The sequence below is a fragment of the Oncorhynchus nerka genome, linkage group LG7, assembly GCF_034236695.1.
Source record: "Oncorhynchus nerka isolate Pitt River linkage group LG7, Oner_Uvic_2.0, whole genome shotgun sequence".
In the NCBI taxonomy this organism is placed as follows: Eukaryota; Metazoa; Chordata; class Actinopteri; order Salmoniformes; family Salmonidae; genus Oncorhynchus; species Oncorhynchus nerka.
Window position 1 is genome coordinate 85,314,133 of NC_088402.1, and position 16,396 is coordinate 85,330,528.

Sequence of the window (16,396 nt, forward strand, 5' to 3'; positions counted from 1 at the left end):
ATTGTTGACACAATGTGACAGCTCAAATGATGTGGTTGAAGATAGACTAGTGCAGGGCTCTCCAACCCTGTTCCTGGAGAGCTACTGTCTTGTAGGTTCACTCCAACCATGCTCCTGGAGAGCTACTGTCTTGTAGGTTCACTCCAACCCTGTTCCTGGAGAGCTACTGTATTGTAGGTTCACTCCAACCATGCTCCTGGAGAGCTACTGTCTTGTAGGTTCACTCCAACCCTGTTCCTGGAGAGCCACTGTCATGTAGGTTTCACTCCAACCCTAATCTAGTGCACCTGATTTTAATAATTACCTGCTTAATAAGTTAGTCAGGTTAGTTACAAATGGGGTTGGTTTGAAAACCTACAGGAGGGTAGCTCTCCAGGAACAGGGTTGGAGAGCCTTGGACTAATGGATCTAGTTCTTAGATCAATGCATTTGAAATTTGATAAGTCACTACAAAGGTCCAGTTCCCAGAAGTGGAGCTGTCACTTAATGCAATGAATGGGAAGATTGCATGTAGTTCTAATTAAATGATAATGGCTGAAGATTAATTTGTTCTTACAATGTAGGACATCAAATTAATCAGCTTTGGATGAGTTGGCTGCAATATGGCAGCAGTACTTCAGTCAACATCAGTCAATATCAGTTATTAGTGAAGTGTCAGGAAAGTGTTTCTAAAAAACTAAACCATAAAAACACCAAGACAAACAACAATATGGACTGTATAATTCATGTAGTATTACTTATCATTAAGTGACCATTAACAGCCAATGCAGATATACAGTGCATTTGGAAAGTATTCTGACCCCTTTACGTTTTCCACAGTTTGTTACATTAGAGCCTTATTCTAAAATTGATTTAAAAAAAAAATGTATCGTCATTCCCAAGGAGACTCGATGCTGTAATCGCTGCCAAAGGTGCTTCAACAAAGTACTGAGTAAAGGGTCTGAAAACGTATGTAAATGTTATATATATATATATATTTTTTTTTATACATTTGCAAAAATGGACTACTGTGTGTAGATTAATGAGAGGATTAAAAAAAACGAGTTTTATAATAAGGCTGTAACGTAATAAAATGTGGAAAAAGTCAAGGGGTCTGAATACTTTCCAAGTGCACTGTACTAACAATTTTCTATTTATCCGTTATTTTACTGAACACATTCTCATTTCCAGCAACGACCTGGGGAATAGTTACAGGGGAGAGGAGGGGGATGAATGAGCCAATTGTAAACTGGGGATTATTAGGTGACCGTGATGGTTTGAGGGCCAGATTGGGAATTTAGCCAGGACACCGGGGTTAACACCCTGTTAGAGGAATTCTAAATTCCTATATGTTTTGTAGCCAAAACCAAATTCACTCTCTCTATTTCATAATAAGTTGTAAATTTATCATTTTACATGAAATAGATCAGTCATCAGTTTCTCACACTCTCTCCGATTCACACAATAGCGCAGTGTCTTCGGGTCTGGAGATGTCTTCTACTCCCCTCCTAAAACAAACATTCCAATCTGTCTAAAAGATACACTTTTCTCCACTAATGGAACATCAAACAAACATTCTTATCTGTCTGAAAAGATATATGTCCTCCTTTCTCCCTTAAACCCGCAAGGTACAGACAATTAATTTGTTTTACCTACATTTTCGGTCCTAGTTTAACCAAGAATCCATACATTTCATACCATAACATAATAGTATTAAAATAAATGGTTCTAATTTAAATGTATACATAATTAATCATTTCAACCATAATTTCCTCCAACACACCCCTACTCTTACGATAAGTGCCATGGGATCTTTAATGACCTCAGAGAGTCAGGACACCCGTTTAACATCCCATCCGAAAGACGACACCCTACACAGAGCAGTGTCTCCAATCACTGATTTTAGACCAGATGAAAGAGTGCCTCCTACTGGCCCTCCAACACCACTTCCAGCAGCATCTGGTCTCCCATCCAGGGACTGACCAGGATCAACCTTGCTTAGCTTCTGAAGCAAGCCAGCAGTGGTATGCAGGGTGGTATGCATAGACAGTAAGTAGCGTTAGGTTCTAGTAAGAACTCGACAGACACTATGAAAGCTTAAACTAAGTTTATTCATCCCAAAGGATCGAACAGCTGAACAGACCAAGACATGGTTTCACCTGTGGTAGTATACATACCCCACTTTGGGTGGAGTCTCCTCCTTATTGCTAAACATAGCATGTTGTTGCTAGGCAGGAAGCCTAATCCTATAACTAATGATTAATCCTAGAACCTGTTATGGCTGGGGGCAGTATTGAGTAGCTTGGATGAATAAGGTGCCCAGAGTAAACTGTCTGCTACTCAGGCCCAGTTGCTAATATATGCATATTATTAGTAGATCTGGGCAGAAAACACTCTGAAGTTTCTAAAACTGTTTGAATGATGTCTGTGAGTATAACAGAACTCATATGCCAGGCAAAAACCTGAGAAAAGCAGGAAGCCTAATCCTATAACTATTGATTAATCCTATAACTATTGATTAATCCTATAACTAATGATTAATCCTATAACTATTGATTAATCATATAACTAATGATTAATCATATAACTATTGATTAATCCTATAACTAATGATTAATCCTATAACTATTATTAGTAGATCTGGGTAGAAAACACTCTGAAGTTTCTAAAACTGTTTGAATGATGTCTGTGAGTATAACAGAACTCATATGCCAGATGCCAAAAACCTGAGAAAAGCAGGAAGCCTAATCCTATAACTATTGATTAATCCTATAACTATTGATTAATCCTATAACTATTGATTAATCCTATAACTATTGATTAATCCTATAACTAATGATTAATCCTATAACTATTGATTAATCATACAACTAATGATTAATCATATAACTATTGATTAATCCTATAACTATTGATTAATCCTATAACTAATGATTAATCCTATAACTATTGATTAATCATACAACTAATGATTAATCATATAACTATTGATTAATCCTATAACTAATGATTAATCATATAACTAATGATTAATCATATAACTAATGATTAATCCTATAACTATTGATTAATCATATAACTAATGATTAATCATATAACTATTGATTAATCCTATAACTATTGATTAATCCTATAACTAATGATTAATCATATAACTAATGATTAATCCTATAACTATTGATTAATCATATAACTAATGATTAATCATATAACTAATGATTAATCCCAGTTAAAGCTCAGAAATCCAAACCTATCAGTAGATAAATGCTTAAAATGTTGATGTGCAGTTACATTTTGAACACTCAATTGTTAGTGTAGTGCTACTGGATACAATTCTATACATTCGGTATCATAAAAATGTTTTTATGCAACATCGAAATGCGGGGAATTCACAATACCGGAGGTCATGAATTCCCTAAAGGCATTGTAGGTGCTATGAAGAGGGAGCCTTAGTGTCACAGCACACGTGTTTGACTCTGGGTACTTTTTCTTCTGCTGCCCAGTGAGACGCCCTCGCGCTGTGTGGAGGAATTCGATTGTCGGGGTGACCTCAAACCCCAGGGGTGGCACCCCCGTTGCCCCAGTAGAAAACTCCAACACCATCATCACTGTTAGAGGAGGACATTCTCCATCTGAGGAGTATACAGTAAAACATTTCAAATACACATTTATATCACAAAATGGAATAATATGCAGTTACCGATAAACTTGAACAATTTAACTACTATCTTAGCTTGCACCTCAGCCAGCCAGTTGAACCAGTGGCAGATGGTGTCGTTCTCCAACCACCGCCGGTTGCCGCCAGGTATGGAATAGGTTACTTTAAACAGGTCCTGCAGGTCCTTGGCAGTGAGAGGCTTTATGGGGTCAACAAAGAGTACTCGGAAGAAGTCCGAGTCGTTCCCCAATGCCTCCAGCAGCCCAAGAGAGTTGAGACCATGTATGAACCTGTTATGGTATAGAGACCGTATGAATATTAAACAAATAAGTGTTAAGGACATTATAGTGATGTGTATTGATTTAGGGGGGCCGATTCAAAATACTTATGTTAGAGGAGGTTATGACAAGTACTTCACAGATTTATGACAAAGTTGACTTACTGCTCCAAGGCCACCTGCATGCTCCCTCGGACAAATTGTTGAGCCACCAATTCAATCACACCATCCCTGTCCTCCATTGTCTTGACAACAATCCTTTTCAGCCCCAGTAGGCTCAGCCAGTCTACCGATTCCTCCAATTTGTTCTTCACCTCGGATAGGTCCTCTGCTTTTTTGATCTAGATTTTTTTTTTTAAATGTATGACAGGCAATCGAGAATTTAAAAAACATCAAACATCGAAACCATACATGTAAAAAATGATGATGTATTATTTCCTGTTGCTGTTAGGGAGGATATAAAACTCACATTTTCCAATATGCTTTCAGAGTAGTGTGGCTCACCTCCTCCAGACTGAGTGGAGGAGCAAGCCTCCCACACACTGCTGCAAAGAGTCGCTCAGAGAAGAAGTGTGGCCCAACCCCTCCAAGGACCACACACACACTGATCATTTTCCCAATGGTTCCATACAGGCCCTCATGTGATGCTAAAAATATTATTTCAAATGTGTGCCAGCTTTACTATCCCTATGATATATTGCCCTGGACAAAGCACTTGAAAAAGCCTCTTCACAAAATGTTTTGGCTAAAATTCTGTATTTGTGAAATGAAAATCAGACCTTAATACGGGTAAAAAGAAACAAGAAGGCTTACCATGGACATCAAGCGGCATACGTTTAGCTCCTTCCGGACCCTCAAAGATGGCCGATCCTCTGATGTCCCTCACGAGGAGATGTAGTACTCCCTGGAGGGACCCCATTGGTCAACTGCCCCCTCCACCTTGGACTCAGCGTCCACAAAGACAACGTCCATCTTAGCCCCATGCATTAAAGTTTTTGTTTTGAAATGCATGCAGGCTACTGTTTAGGACGTTGCCCCTGTGGACATTTATCATGTTGGCAATGGGGCAGTTGTCCTGGTCCACTCAGCTCCAGAGCGTACGTAAAATGGGGAAAGGGGGGTACCTAGTCAGTTGTACAACTGAATGCCTTCAACTTAAATGTGTCTTCAGCATTTAACCCAACCCCTTAATCGACATCCATGTCTTCGGCCCCCGGGGAACAGTGGGTTAACTGCCTTGCTTAGGGGTAGAATGACAGATTTTTACCTTGTCAACTCGGGGATTCAATCTAGCAACCTTTCGGTTACTGGCCCAACGCTTGTTTATTCCATGTGTAACTCTGTGTTGTTGTTTCTGTCGCACTAGGCTATCTGCTGCCCAAATGGCACTTAGGTCTGTTCTAGAGGGGAGAAAGCTCATTCAAAATGTATGACAAATCGAATAAGGATTGATCCTAAGGAAAAACACTCTGACATTGAGGTTTTAAATACTACATTTTGTTTATAAACAAATGCTCTTAAAAAAACTTAAGTCTCTGGATCCGATGATGGAGATGAGGGAGAAGAAGAAGGTGATAACAAGGTGAGGGGTGAAAAAAAGAAAATATTGAGGATGTTAAGGGTGAGGGGTGATAAGAAGGAAAGTTTGGTGATGAAGGAGGTGAGTGGAGAGGAAAGAAGGCCGGTGAGAGGTGAGGAGAGGGGACATGTGTGACTGGAACAAATTGCAAAAATTGTTGAAGTTGGAGACTTATATGTCCCTCATTAACTTTAAACATCAGCTATCTGAGCAGCTAACCGATCGCTGCAGCTGTACATAGTCCATCTGTAAATAGCCCATCTAATCTACCTACCTCATCCCCATATTGTTTTTATTTACCTTTCTGCTCTTTTGCAAACCAGTATTTCTACTTGCACATCATCATCTGCCCATCTATCACTCCAGTGTTAATTTGCTAAATTGTAATTACTTCGCTACTATGGCCTATTTATTGCCTTACTTCCTCACGCCATTTGCACACACTATATATAGACTTTTTGTAAATGTTATACATTGTGTCAGCACGCTTGTTTATTCCACGTGTAACTCTGTATTGTTGTTTCTGTCGCACTGCTTTGCTTTATCTTGGCCAGGTCGCAGTTGTAAATGAGAACATGTTCTCAACTGACCTACCTGGTTAAATAAAGGTGGAAAAATATATATAAAAAAAAATATATATATATATGTGTGTGTGTGAAATTAGCGGTCGACTGCATCCCAAACACTCATCCCACGCTCTTGCTTTTAGTCATCATGGAATTGTTGTGTGCGCCTTATAAGCGCTAGTCAATTATGATTGCATTTCTTATTTTGGCTAGAAGACAACGCATCCACCGACATCGAATGTTAGCCATCCCACTATATCAGGTAAATCGAAAAGTACAATGTATAAACGTGATGATGTCAGGAAAAGTAATGTGCGCAGGCTAACGTATTTTTCTAAGAAGCCAGTGCATAGTAGCAGTAGCAGCAGGATTTCTGCCGATAAATGTGTGCTTTAGTATTGTTCTCTTTGGAATTTGTGGTATAAACGGGATAAACGCCTCCTTTCTGTGCATGACCTTGTCCTGCTGCGTTGTCCATTATTTCCAAGTTAATGTACAAAACGTCTGCGTTTATTCCTTACATAATACACAGATTACATCAATCTGGTGAAATGCTTTGCCTTCCATCTGTTTTGTGTATGAAAAAGTAAGTGTTTGTGATGTGTGATTTGAACAGATTTACTAAGCTATATTATATACTTACTTTCTCCTGGTCTGCAGACAGAGAGAGATGCTTCTACACCTGCATTGCTTGCTGTTTGGGGTTTTAGGCTGTGTTTCTGTACAGCACTTTGAGATATCAGCTGATGTAAGAAGGGCTTTATAAATACATTTGATTGATTGAAATGTGATTGAAGCCTAAGACGCCGTAGAGACTGAAATCAATACAAATAATGTTAAATAACAATATGCAAACTATATGTAAATGTTGGCCAATCACAAATAAATTGCATGTGAAGCCAGCTATATGAAAAACAGCTCCTTTTATGGAACGCAGACAAAATCATTAGGGGAAAGACTAGGTCTGGTGACGTCAGCGGATATGACAACCCTGGTGGAAAGTTCCTAAAAATAAGGGAAAACTAGTCAGTCTTAGGCTCCATTCCAAACACTTGTTGATCTCACGGTTTTGCTTTTAGTCATCGTGTAACTGTTGTTTTTGTGCGCGCTTAAGTGTCAGGAAAAGTTATGTGCATAGGCACGTTTCCAAAAGCTAACCAAACATGAACATCACTTTTATGATACGTGTTTGAGCCGTCATGTGCATTAGTAGCACAATTTCTAACGTATTTACATTTGTTTTTACTTACACTTGTATATTGACTTCTCCATATTAATGTTGGTTTTAAGATTTATATATTTTTTATATTATAAAAAATACAATTTTTATTTATTAATTTTTTATTATAACATTTAATATTCTAGTACAATTCTGTAATGAAACAGCAGGGAGCAGGTCTCGAACCCTCGACCTTCGAGCCCGAGGTCTGGCGCGCTATCGACTGTGCCGCAGAGTCGATTTCCGCGCTTATAAACCCAGGGTCCTTACACTACTCCCTCCTTTCAAAGAACGCGTCCTCGCGCTAGCTTGCGACTCTACGTCTTACACGCTCACCGTCTTACGCTCACGCTCACCGGCTCACCAGTCGTGGATACAAGGTCCGATCCCACTTCTGACACCAGTGTAATGAAAAAAGCAGGGAGCAGGTCTCGTACCCTTGACCTTCTAGCCCGAAGTCCAGCGTGCTATCGACTGTGCCGCAAAAGCATGCTCATGTGTCGATTTCCGCGCTTATAAACCCAGGGTCATTACAATACAAACAGGACATCACAACATGTATATTTTTTTCTGAAGAAACATAAAATAGCATTGAAAGTTCCTAAAATATATTTTTTTAAAGGCCAGGGTTAAAGTTGTGCAAACTTAATTGTAAGAATAGTTTTTGTTGTTGTTGTTATTGACAAATTCTAGAGATTTATTAGATATTCGATTTCAAGTAAAAATATATTGCATTTGGGGACAGATTTCAATTATTTGTTTTTGTGTATGTAGGCTGTCATTGTAAATAAGAATTGGTTCTTAACTGACTTGCCTAGTTAAATAAAGGTTACATTTAAAATATATATAACATTTACCAGAGAGAATGAATAAATTAACGACAAATTCAGTGGTTTTGTTTTCATTTTAATAACAACATATTACATCTTTCATTGTAAATACATGGGTCTTATTAATGAAATGAAAATACTTTACTCAATCCAATATAAATTTCACAGAGTCACACTCATAAAAAGTGTATAATAGTTTCTCCTTCTTTATCACAGAAAAGGCATATGTCCTCTAAATACATGAATTTAGACAACAAGTTATTGCAAGGGTATATTTTGTGCAATATTTTAAAGTGAATTTATTTTACTTTATTTGATATACAAAATTTGTGAGGAAGCAATCAAGCTTTCTTCTATTAATTTCAGTAATATATGCATTCATTCCAGAAGAATTTCTCTCTTGGAGAGATCTTGTTCTTGGAGTTAAAAAGTGACCTTATGAATGTGTTATTACATTTCTTATCGAGCAGGGAGAAACCTTCTAACATATATTGTGCATCTATCTTGACTGTTCGCCAAAACACAAATGAGATTTCTTTAATTTAGTAAGTCCTGAAGGTATTGCTTTGCATATAGAATTAAATTCTTTATAATGTATTGGGAAGTTATATGTATCTGAGAACTTTCTATAAGAGAGTATATTCCCTTCTTTATCAAATAAATCAAGCACATTAATAAGAATGATGAAATAGGGCAACCCTGGAGTACACTACTACGGTGAATATGAAATATTTTAGATGTGTTACGATGAATCATAATAGAACTATTAATATCTTTATAAAACATAATGATAACAGAGACAAAAGCTAGTCCCGAAACCAAAAGTGCACAACGAATGTATTCAGAATTTTGTCAAGGAATAAAATAATAGCCTTGGAATCAACTGAGTCAGTGTAATCAATCAAGTCTAAAACTAACTTAATGTTACAGCTGATTTGCCAGCAGCATACCACCCTGCATCCCACTGCCAGCGTGCTTTTGAAAGCTAGGCAGGGTTATCATTAAGAACTGCACATGCCATAATGATCTGGATGAGACTGCCGAATCGAGGCAAAGGTAAAGAATCTCTGGACCAACTATCTAATGTTATCTAAATGTAGCAAGGAATAAATGTCAAAATGTCTTTAAATGGATCATTCTGTGAACTGTCTTGTGACAGTTTTAAATGTACACAATACCTGTGTATACCTTAGCAAAGGTGTCAGCGAGAGAGCAGGAGTTTTCAGGGATTTGTAGTTTTGCATGATGTCTACTGTGACGCTAATTAGCATTTTCGAATCTGAGAGTAAATAGAGACAAAATATATTGATAAAAGTCACCTTATGACACCACTGTGGGGCTCTATGTGACCATGGTTGCGTTCTGACCCCAGGGAAGCTCAGTGTAAACCAGCTTAACAGTAGGGTTTGGGTGGAATCTTCTGGCAATATGACCAAAAACGTTTACACTGAACACAAAACATTAGGAACACCTGCCCTTTCCATGAGTCTGACCAGGTGAACGCTATGATCCCTTAATGATGTCATTTGCTAAATCCACTTCCATCAGTGTAGATGAAGGGGAGTCCTTTCATTTGGTGATTGGCATTCAGGTTGTGGCAACGAAAAGGCATCGTCCAATATAAGCTGATTGGAATTAGAGAACCATGGCTCAGTTTCAAAGCTTGATATTTATAGTAAGTTAAACGTTTCGGTTTTGTAATGCTTCGTAGCTTGGCATCATTTCATGGTACAGCAGAACTTGGCACCAGATAGTATGCTCAGAGTATACACACTGGCTGTGTCTGAAATCTGTCTTGCCTACTACTACTCACTAAAACTAGGCTACATACTGTGTCCTAATTTTACTCCATACTATTTACAGTGTAAAGTTTAGTACAAATGACTGCAGTAAGCAACATACTAGACTCACCCATATTGAGAATGCGCCATATAATACACAATTGTGTTGATTCCTGCCATTTTGTTCATTTGGGTACATCTCATCCCCTCGTCTCATTATCAACTGTTGTCAAACACGTAGGCCTGGAAAGACGATTCTCTAAATCTACTAGATGAAAAGCCGTAATTAGTATAACATCCTGGAATTGAAAGCAAGACAATGTCACATACCATAAAACATTATTTTTTCACTTACCTAAAATGCAAGTCTGGTTATTTGAACACGGCACTTTTGGTTGAATTCTTGTTTTGAAAATTGTTTAGAGTCTTTTAACAGTCAAATCTATTAGTAAGCGGCATGGCCTTTCAAAAACAAATGATCAATATGAAAATCTTTGAAAATAATTGACCTGAGTAAATTCCTAATATCACTTACATTTACTTACTGAATGTATGATGAAAACATGGAAATATTAACTATGCTTTCTCTATATTTACACTGTCAATCTGAACTCTCCTCTCCTCCAGTCTCATCTCTACTTTAACCCCAAACTCTCTTCAACCCTGCTTCGTCAATGTGTGACCCCCCCCTCCCTATTTTTCAATCGTGGTAATGTGTTCTTAATAATCCCCCAATACCCCCACTTTATACAGCAGTATTCTCTATCATACTCAATGTGTATTACCTCAAGGGTTGCACTTTTTAAAGTTTTATTGAGTTGAGGTTTCCTTTTACTAGGTATCAGACACTGAGGGAACATCAATGCTGTTTGTGGGAACAAGAACAGGTAAGGTAGCCTATAACATCAGAATGGTACAGTATACTTGTTCATGAATTTCAGCCAGATTTGAACTAAAACTTCTTATGAATATTATACAGATTCAAGCATCCAGGACATTCTTCAGAACAATCCAGTCTAATGTGTGGTTCATTGGCTTGAAAACTAGACTAGACAGTAGGGCCCAATTTCTGTCCACTACATGGTGAATGTGATCTAGACTCTGTTTTTAAATACAAGTTGGAGGCTGGCACATTTGTTTTGTGGTGTAAAGATTAAAAAGGCCATGACCTTGATAGACAGCCTGTCTTCCAATACTGGGGATGAAGATGGACACCTTAGTAGGAGCCAGGTCTGTTCTGTTCTGGGAAAGGTCAGGTGTGTCCATGATTTCAAATGGTAAATTCTTATTTACAATGACAACCTACCCCGGACAATGCTGGGCCAATTGTGCACCGCACTATGTGACTCCCAATCATGGCCGGATGTGATACAGCCTGGATTAGAACCAGGGACTGTAGTGACTCTTCTTGCACTGAGATGCATTACCTTAGATCGCTGCAACACTGCGGAGCCCTGATGCAAAGCAATGGGACAAATGTTTTGTTTACAGACGTGTATTATTGACTAAATTCCAAAACAATTTTTTATATCTTTAGAGATTCCAAACGAGAAGGATTATATTGACCTTCCTTTAAAAAGTGCATCCTTCCTTGAAAACTCACTGATTGGACAGGTAATTGTCTCCACATGGGTTTCCTGGAAGGATGCACATTGAAAGAATTTCAACTGGGCCAATAGTTGACACTGACAGTGAAGGGGCATGGTGGAGAAATGAACATTGTTTACCACTGAACAAAATGGTTAGTTCGGGTCTGCTTAATCGGGTGGTTCTCCCTGAGACACCGATGCAATAGCAACTGGGTCTGGGCAGCTTAGATCATTAAAAAAATATTTTATCTTTATTTAACTAGGCAAGTCAGTTAAGAACACATTCTTATTTTCAATGACGGCCTAGGAACAGTGGGTTAACTGCCTGTTCAGGAGCAGAACGACAGATTGGTACCTTGTCAGCTTGGGGGTTTGAAGTTGCAACCTTCCGGTTACTAGTCCAATGCTCTAACCACTAGGATACCCTGCCACCACTTTACATTGACTGTAATGTAAAGAGAAAATGAGGAAGTTGGGTGTCTCGCTTCCTCTTCTATCTCTGCTGATTGTAGACAACCGTTTGTGAATTTCAAATGCGCCTGAGATTCCCTAAAAACATGCCACCATGACACAGCTACGACTGGAAGCAGTTTAGAAGAATTCATGCAGCAGGTTAAGATAATTAACGTAGCAGGTTAGGATAATTAGGTTGACCCTTATGCCTGATGTAATGAGGAGCAACCAGATGCTGAACTTGACACATTTATGAAATCTCTTACGCCACTTACTCACCCATTAAGAAAATGACTGTAAAAGTGTTTACACCCCAGTGGATTGATGAGGAATTTAAAAATGTATGGTTGAGAGGGATGAGGCAAAAGGAATGGCAAATAAGTCTGTCTCCACAACCAATTGGCAAACCTACTACATATTGAGAAATCATGTGACGAAACAGAACAAAAAGAAGAAGAAACTATACTATTAAACAAATCGAAATTATATAAAGAATGATAGTAAAAAGCTTTGGAGGTAAACTCAGCTCCATCATTCATTAAATAAGATGGCTCATTCTCAAAACCCACTGATATTGCCAACTAATTCAATATTTTTTTCATTGGCAAGAGTAGCAAACTCGAGACCTACACGAGAACAACAAACTCGAGACCTACACGAGAACAACAAACTCGAGACCTACACATCAAAGTATTATTATTATTATTATTATTATTTTTTTAACCAGGCAAGTCAGTTAAGAACATATTCTTATTTTCAATGACAGCCTGGGAACAGTGGGTTAACTGCCTGTTCAGGGGCAGAACGACAGATTTGTACCTTGTCAGCTCGGGGGGTTTGAACTCTCAACCTTCCGGTTACTAGTCCAACGCTCTAACCACTAGGCTACCCTGCCGCCCTAACAGATCAAATTATGAAAGACAAGCATTGTGACTGATTGATTCTGACTTAGAATATGTGGACAACTACAAATACCTAGGTGTCTGGTTAGACTGTAAACTCTCCTTCCAGACTCACATCAAACATCTCCATTCCAAAGTTAAATCTAGAATTGGCTTCCTATTTCGCAACAAAGCATCCTTCACTCATGCTGCCAAACATACCCTTGTAAAACGTACTATCCTACCGATTTATTTATTTTGCTCCTTTGCACACCATTATTTTTATTTCTACTTTGCACATTCTTCCACTGCAAATCTACCATTCCAGTGTTTTACTTGCTATATTGTATTTACTTCGCCAGCATGGCCTTTTTTGCCTTTACCTCCCTTATCTCACCTCATTTGCTCACATCGTATATAGACTTATTTTTCTACTGTATTATTGACTGTATGTTTGTTTTACTCCATGTGTAACTCTGTGTTGTTGTTTGTGTCGAACTGCTTTGCTTTATTGTCATGCCCTGGCCATAGAGGTTTTTATTCTCTATTTTGGTTAGGCCAGGGTGTGACTAGGGTGGACATTCTAGTTTTTTTATTTCTATGTTTTCTATTTATTTGTGTTTGGCCGGGTGTGGTTCTCAATCAGAGGCAGCTGTCTATCGTTGTCTCTGATTGAGAATCATACTTAGGCAGCTTTTTCCCACCTGTTGTTTTGTGGGTAGTTGTTTTGGTTCTGCACCAGACAGAACTGTTTCATTTTGTTCCACGTTGTTATTTTGTTTCAGTGTTCAGGTTGAGTAAATAATCATGAACACGTACCACGTTGCGCTTTGGTCCTCTTCTTCAGACGAGCGTTACATTTATCTTGGCCAGGTCGCAATTGTAAATGAGAATTTGTTCTCAACTTGCCTACCTGGTTTTAAATAAAGGTGAAAAAAAAAAAAATTGTAATTTAGAAATCTGTAAAGTGAGTGTGGAAGAGGTGAAAAAACTGTTGTATATGAACAACTTGGATGGAAAATGACAGGATAATAGCGGACGATATTGCCACTCCTACTTTCCAACTCCTCAATCTAAGGTTACTAAAAAAGTGTGTACCATCGGGCCTGGAGGGAAGCTAAAGTTACATAGGAATAGTAAAGCACCCTTTAGTGGCTCAACTAGCCGACCAATCAGCCTGTCACCAACCTTAAGAAACTTTTGTAAAACAGTTTTTTGAGCAGATACAAAGGTATTTTACAGAAAATAAATTAAGACTTTAAGCACGCTTATAGAGAAGGGCATTCAACATGCATGGCCCTTACACAAATGACTGATTTGATGAGAGAAATTGATAAAAGACTGTGTAAGATGTTTTGTTAGACTTCAGGGAGGCTTTTGACATTATCGATCATAGTGTACTGTTGGAAAAACGTACAGTACCAGTCAAAAGTTTGGACAACAATCATTCAAGGGGTTTTCATTTTTTAAAAACTATTTTCTACATTGTAGAATAATAGTAAAGACATCAAAACTATGAAATCATGTAGTAACCAAAAAAGTGTTAAACAAATTAAAATATATTTTCAAGTAGCCACCCTTTGCCTTGCCTCACTCTTGGCATTCTCTCAACCAGCCTCATGAGGTAGTCACCTGGAATGCATTTCAATTAACAGGTGTGCCTTGTTAAAAGTTGATTTGTGGAATGTCTTTCCTTAATGAATTTAAGCCAATCAGTTGTGTGGTGACATGGTAGGGGTGGTATACAGAAAATAGCCCTATTTAGTAAAAGACCAAGTCCATATTATAGTAAGAACAGCTCAAATAAGCCAAGAGAAATGACAGTCCATCATTACTTGAAGACATGAAGGTCAGTCAATCCGGAAAATTTCAAGAACTTTAAAAGTTTCTTCAAGTGCAGTTGCAAAAACCATCAAGTGCTATGATGAAACTGGCTCTCATGAGGACCGCCACAGGAAAGGAAGACCCAGAGTTACCTCTGCTGCAGAGTATTAGTTCATTAGAGTTACCAGCCTCAGAAATTGCAGCCCAAATAAATGCTTACATTTAAGACATTTACATTTAAGTCATTTAGCAGACGCTCTTATCCAGAGCGACTTACAAGTTGGTGCATTCACCTTATGACATCCAGTGGAACAGTAGTGCATCTAAATCTTTTAAGGGGGGGGTGAGAGGGATTACTTTATCCTATCCTAGGTATTCCTTAAAGAGGTGGGGTTTCAGGTGTCTCCGGAAGGTGGTGATTGACTCCGCTGTCCTGGCGTCGTGAGGGAGTTTGTTCCACCATTGGGGGGCCAGAGCAGCGAACAGTTTTGACTGGGCTGAGCGGGAACTGTACTTCCTCAGTGGTAGGGAGGCGAGCAGGCCAGAGGTGGATGAACGCAGTGCCCTTGTTTGGGTGTAGGGCCTGATCAGAGCCTGGAGGTACTGAGGTGCCGTTCCCCTCACAGCTCCGTAGGCAAGCACCATGGTCTTGTAGCGGATGCGAGCTTCAACTGGAAGCCAGTGGAGAGAGCGGAGGAGCGGGGTGACGTGAGAGAACTTGGGAAGGTTGAACACCAGACGGGCTGCGGCGTTCTGGATGAGTTGTAGGGGTTTAATGGCACAGGCAGGGAGCCCAGCCAACAGCGAGTTGCAGTAATCCAGACGGGAGATGACGAGTGCCTGGATTAGGACCTGCGCCGCTTCCTCTGCTTCACAGAGTTCAAGTAACAGACACATCTAAACATCAACTGTTCAGAGGAGACTGCGTGGTCGAATTGCTGTAAAGAAACCACTACTAAAGGACACCGATAATAAGAAGATACTTGCTTGGGCCAAAAAACATGAGGAACGGACATTAGACTGGTGGAAATCTGTCCTTTGGTCTGATGAGTCCAAATTTGTGATGTTTGGTTCCAACCGCCGTGTCTTTGTGAGATGCAATGTAGGTGAACGGATGACCTTTGCATGTGTGGTTCCCACCATTTAGCATGGAGGAGGATGTGTGATGGTGTGGGGTGCTTTGCTAGTGACACTGTCAGTGATTTATTTAGAATTCAAGGCACACTTACCAGCATGGCTACCACAGCATTCTGCAGAAATACGCCATTTCATCTGGTTTGAGCTTAGTGGGACTATCATATGTTTTTCAACAGGACAATGACCCAAAACACACCTCCAGGCTGTGAAAGGGCTATTTTACCAAGACGGATAGTGATGGAGTGCTGCATCAGACGACCTGGCCTCCACGATCACCTGACATCACCCTAATTGAGATGGTTTGGGATGAGTTGGACCGCAGAGTGAAGGAAAAGCAGCCCAAAAGTACTCAGCATATGTGGGATCTCCTTCAAGACTGTTGGAAAAGCATTCCAAGTAAAGCTGGTTGAGAGAATGCCAAGAGTGTGCAAAGCTGTCATTGTCACACCCTGACCATAGAGAGCCCTTGTTTCTCTATGGTGTAGTAGCTCAGGGCGTGACTAAGGGGTATTCTAGTTTATAATTTCTATGTTGGTGCTTTGTATGATTCCCAATTAGAGGCAGCTGGTAATCGTTGTCTCTAATTGGGGATCATATTTAAGTAGCTATTTTTCCCACCTGTG

The 16,396-nt window shown here is 39.2% G+C and overlaps 1 protein-coding gene and 1 long non-coding RNA gene across 2 annotated transcripts; both read right to left on the reverse strand.

The window, feature by feature from the left end:
• Positions 1 to 3,163: 3,163 nt before the first annotated feature.
• Positions 3,164 to 7,778, reverse strand: LOC135572594 (uncharacterized). The gene is made up of 4 exons (XM_065020929.1): positions 4,384 to 7,778; positions 4,080 to 4,255; positions 3,720 to 3,927; positions 3,164 to 3,611 (listed from the first exon to the last, which is right to left on the reverse strand). Exons 2-4 carry the CDS (start codon positions 4,154 to 4,156, stop codon positions 3,591 to 3,593), a joined length of 306 nt encoding a protein of 101 aa, XP_064877001.1. The 5' UTR covers positions 4,157 to 4,255; positions 4,384 to 7,778; the 3' UTR covers positions 3,164 to 3,590.
• Positions 7,779 to 8,168: 390 nt separating this feature from the next.
• Positions 8,169 to 14,968, reverse strand: LOC135572595 (uncharacterized). Its single transcript, XR_010464436.1, has 2 exons — positions 10,020 to 14,968; positions 8,169 to 9,733 (listed from the first exon to the last, which is right to left on the reverse strand). It is a non-coding gene; the product is annotated as an uncharacterized LOC135572595 (long non-coding RNA).
• Positions 14,969 to 16,396: the final 1,428 nt, after the last annotated feature.

What these genes read in the sequence shown, in the direction of transcription:
- LOC135572594 (XM_065020929.1), bottom strand. Translation starts at nt 4,156, where the DNA reads ATGGAGGACAGGGATGGTGTGATTGAATTGGTGGCTCAACAATTTGTC. An exon ending in ATGCAGGTGGCCTTGGAGCA is followed by an intron (nt 3,928 to 4,079) that starts GTAAGTCAACTT and finishes ATACCATAACAG; the next exon opens with GTTCATACATGGTCTCAACT. An exon ending in GGTTCAACTGGCTGGCTGAG is followed by an intron (nt 3,612 to 3,719) that starts GTGCAAGCTAAG and finishes TATACTCCTCAG; the next exon opens with ATGGAGAATGTCCTCCTCTA.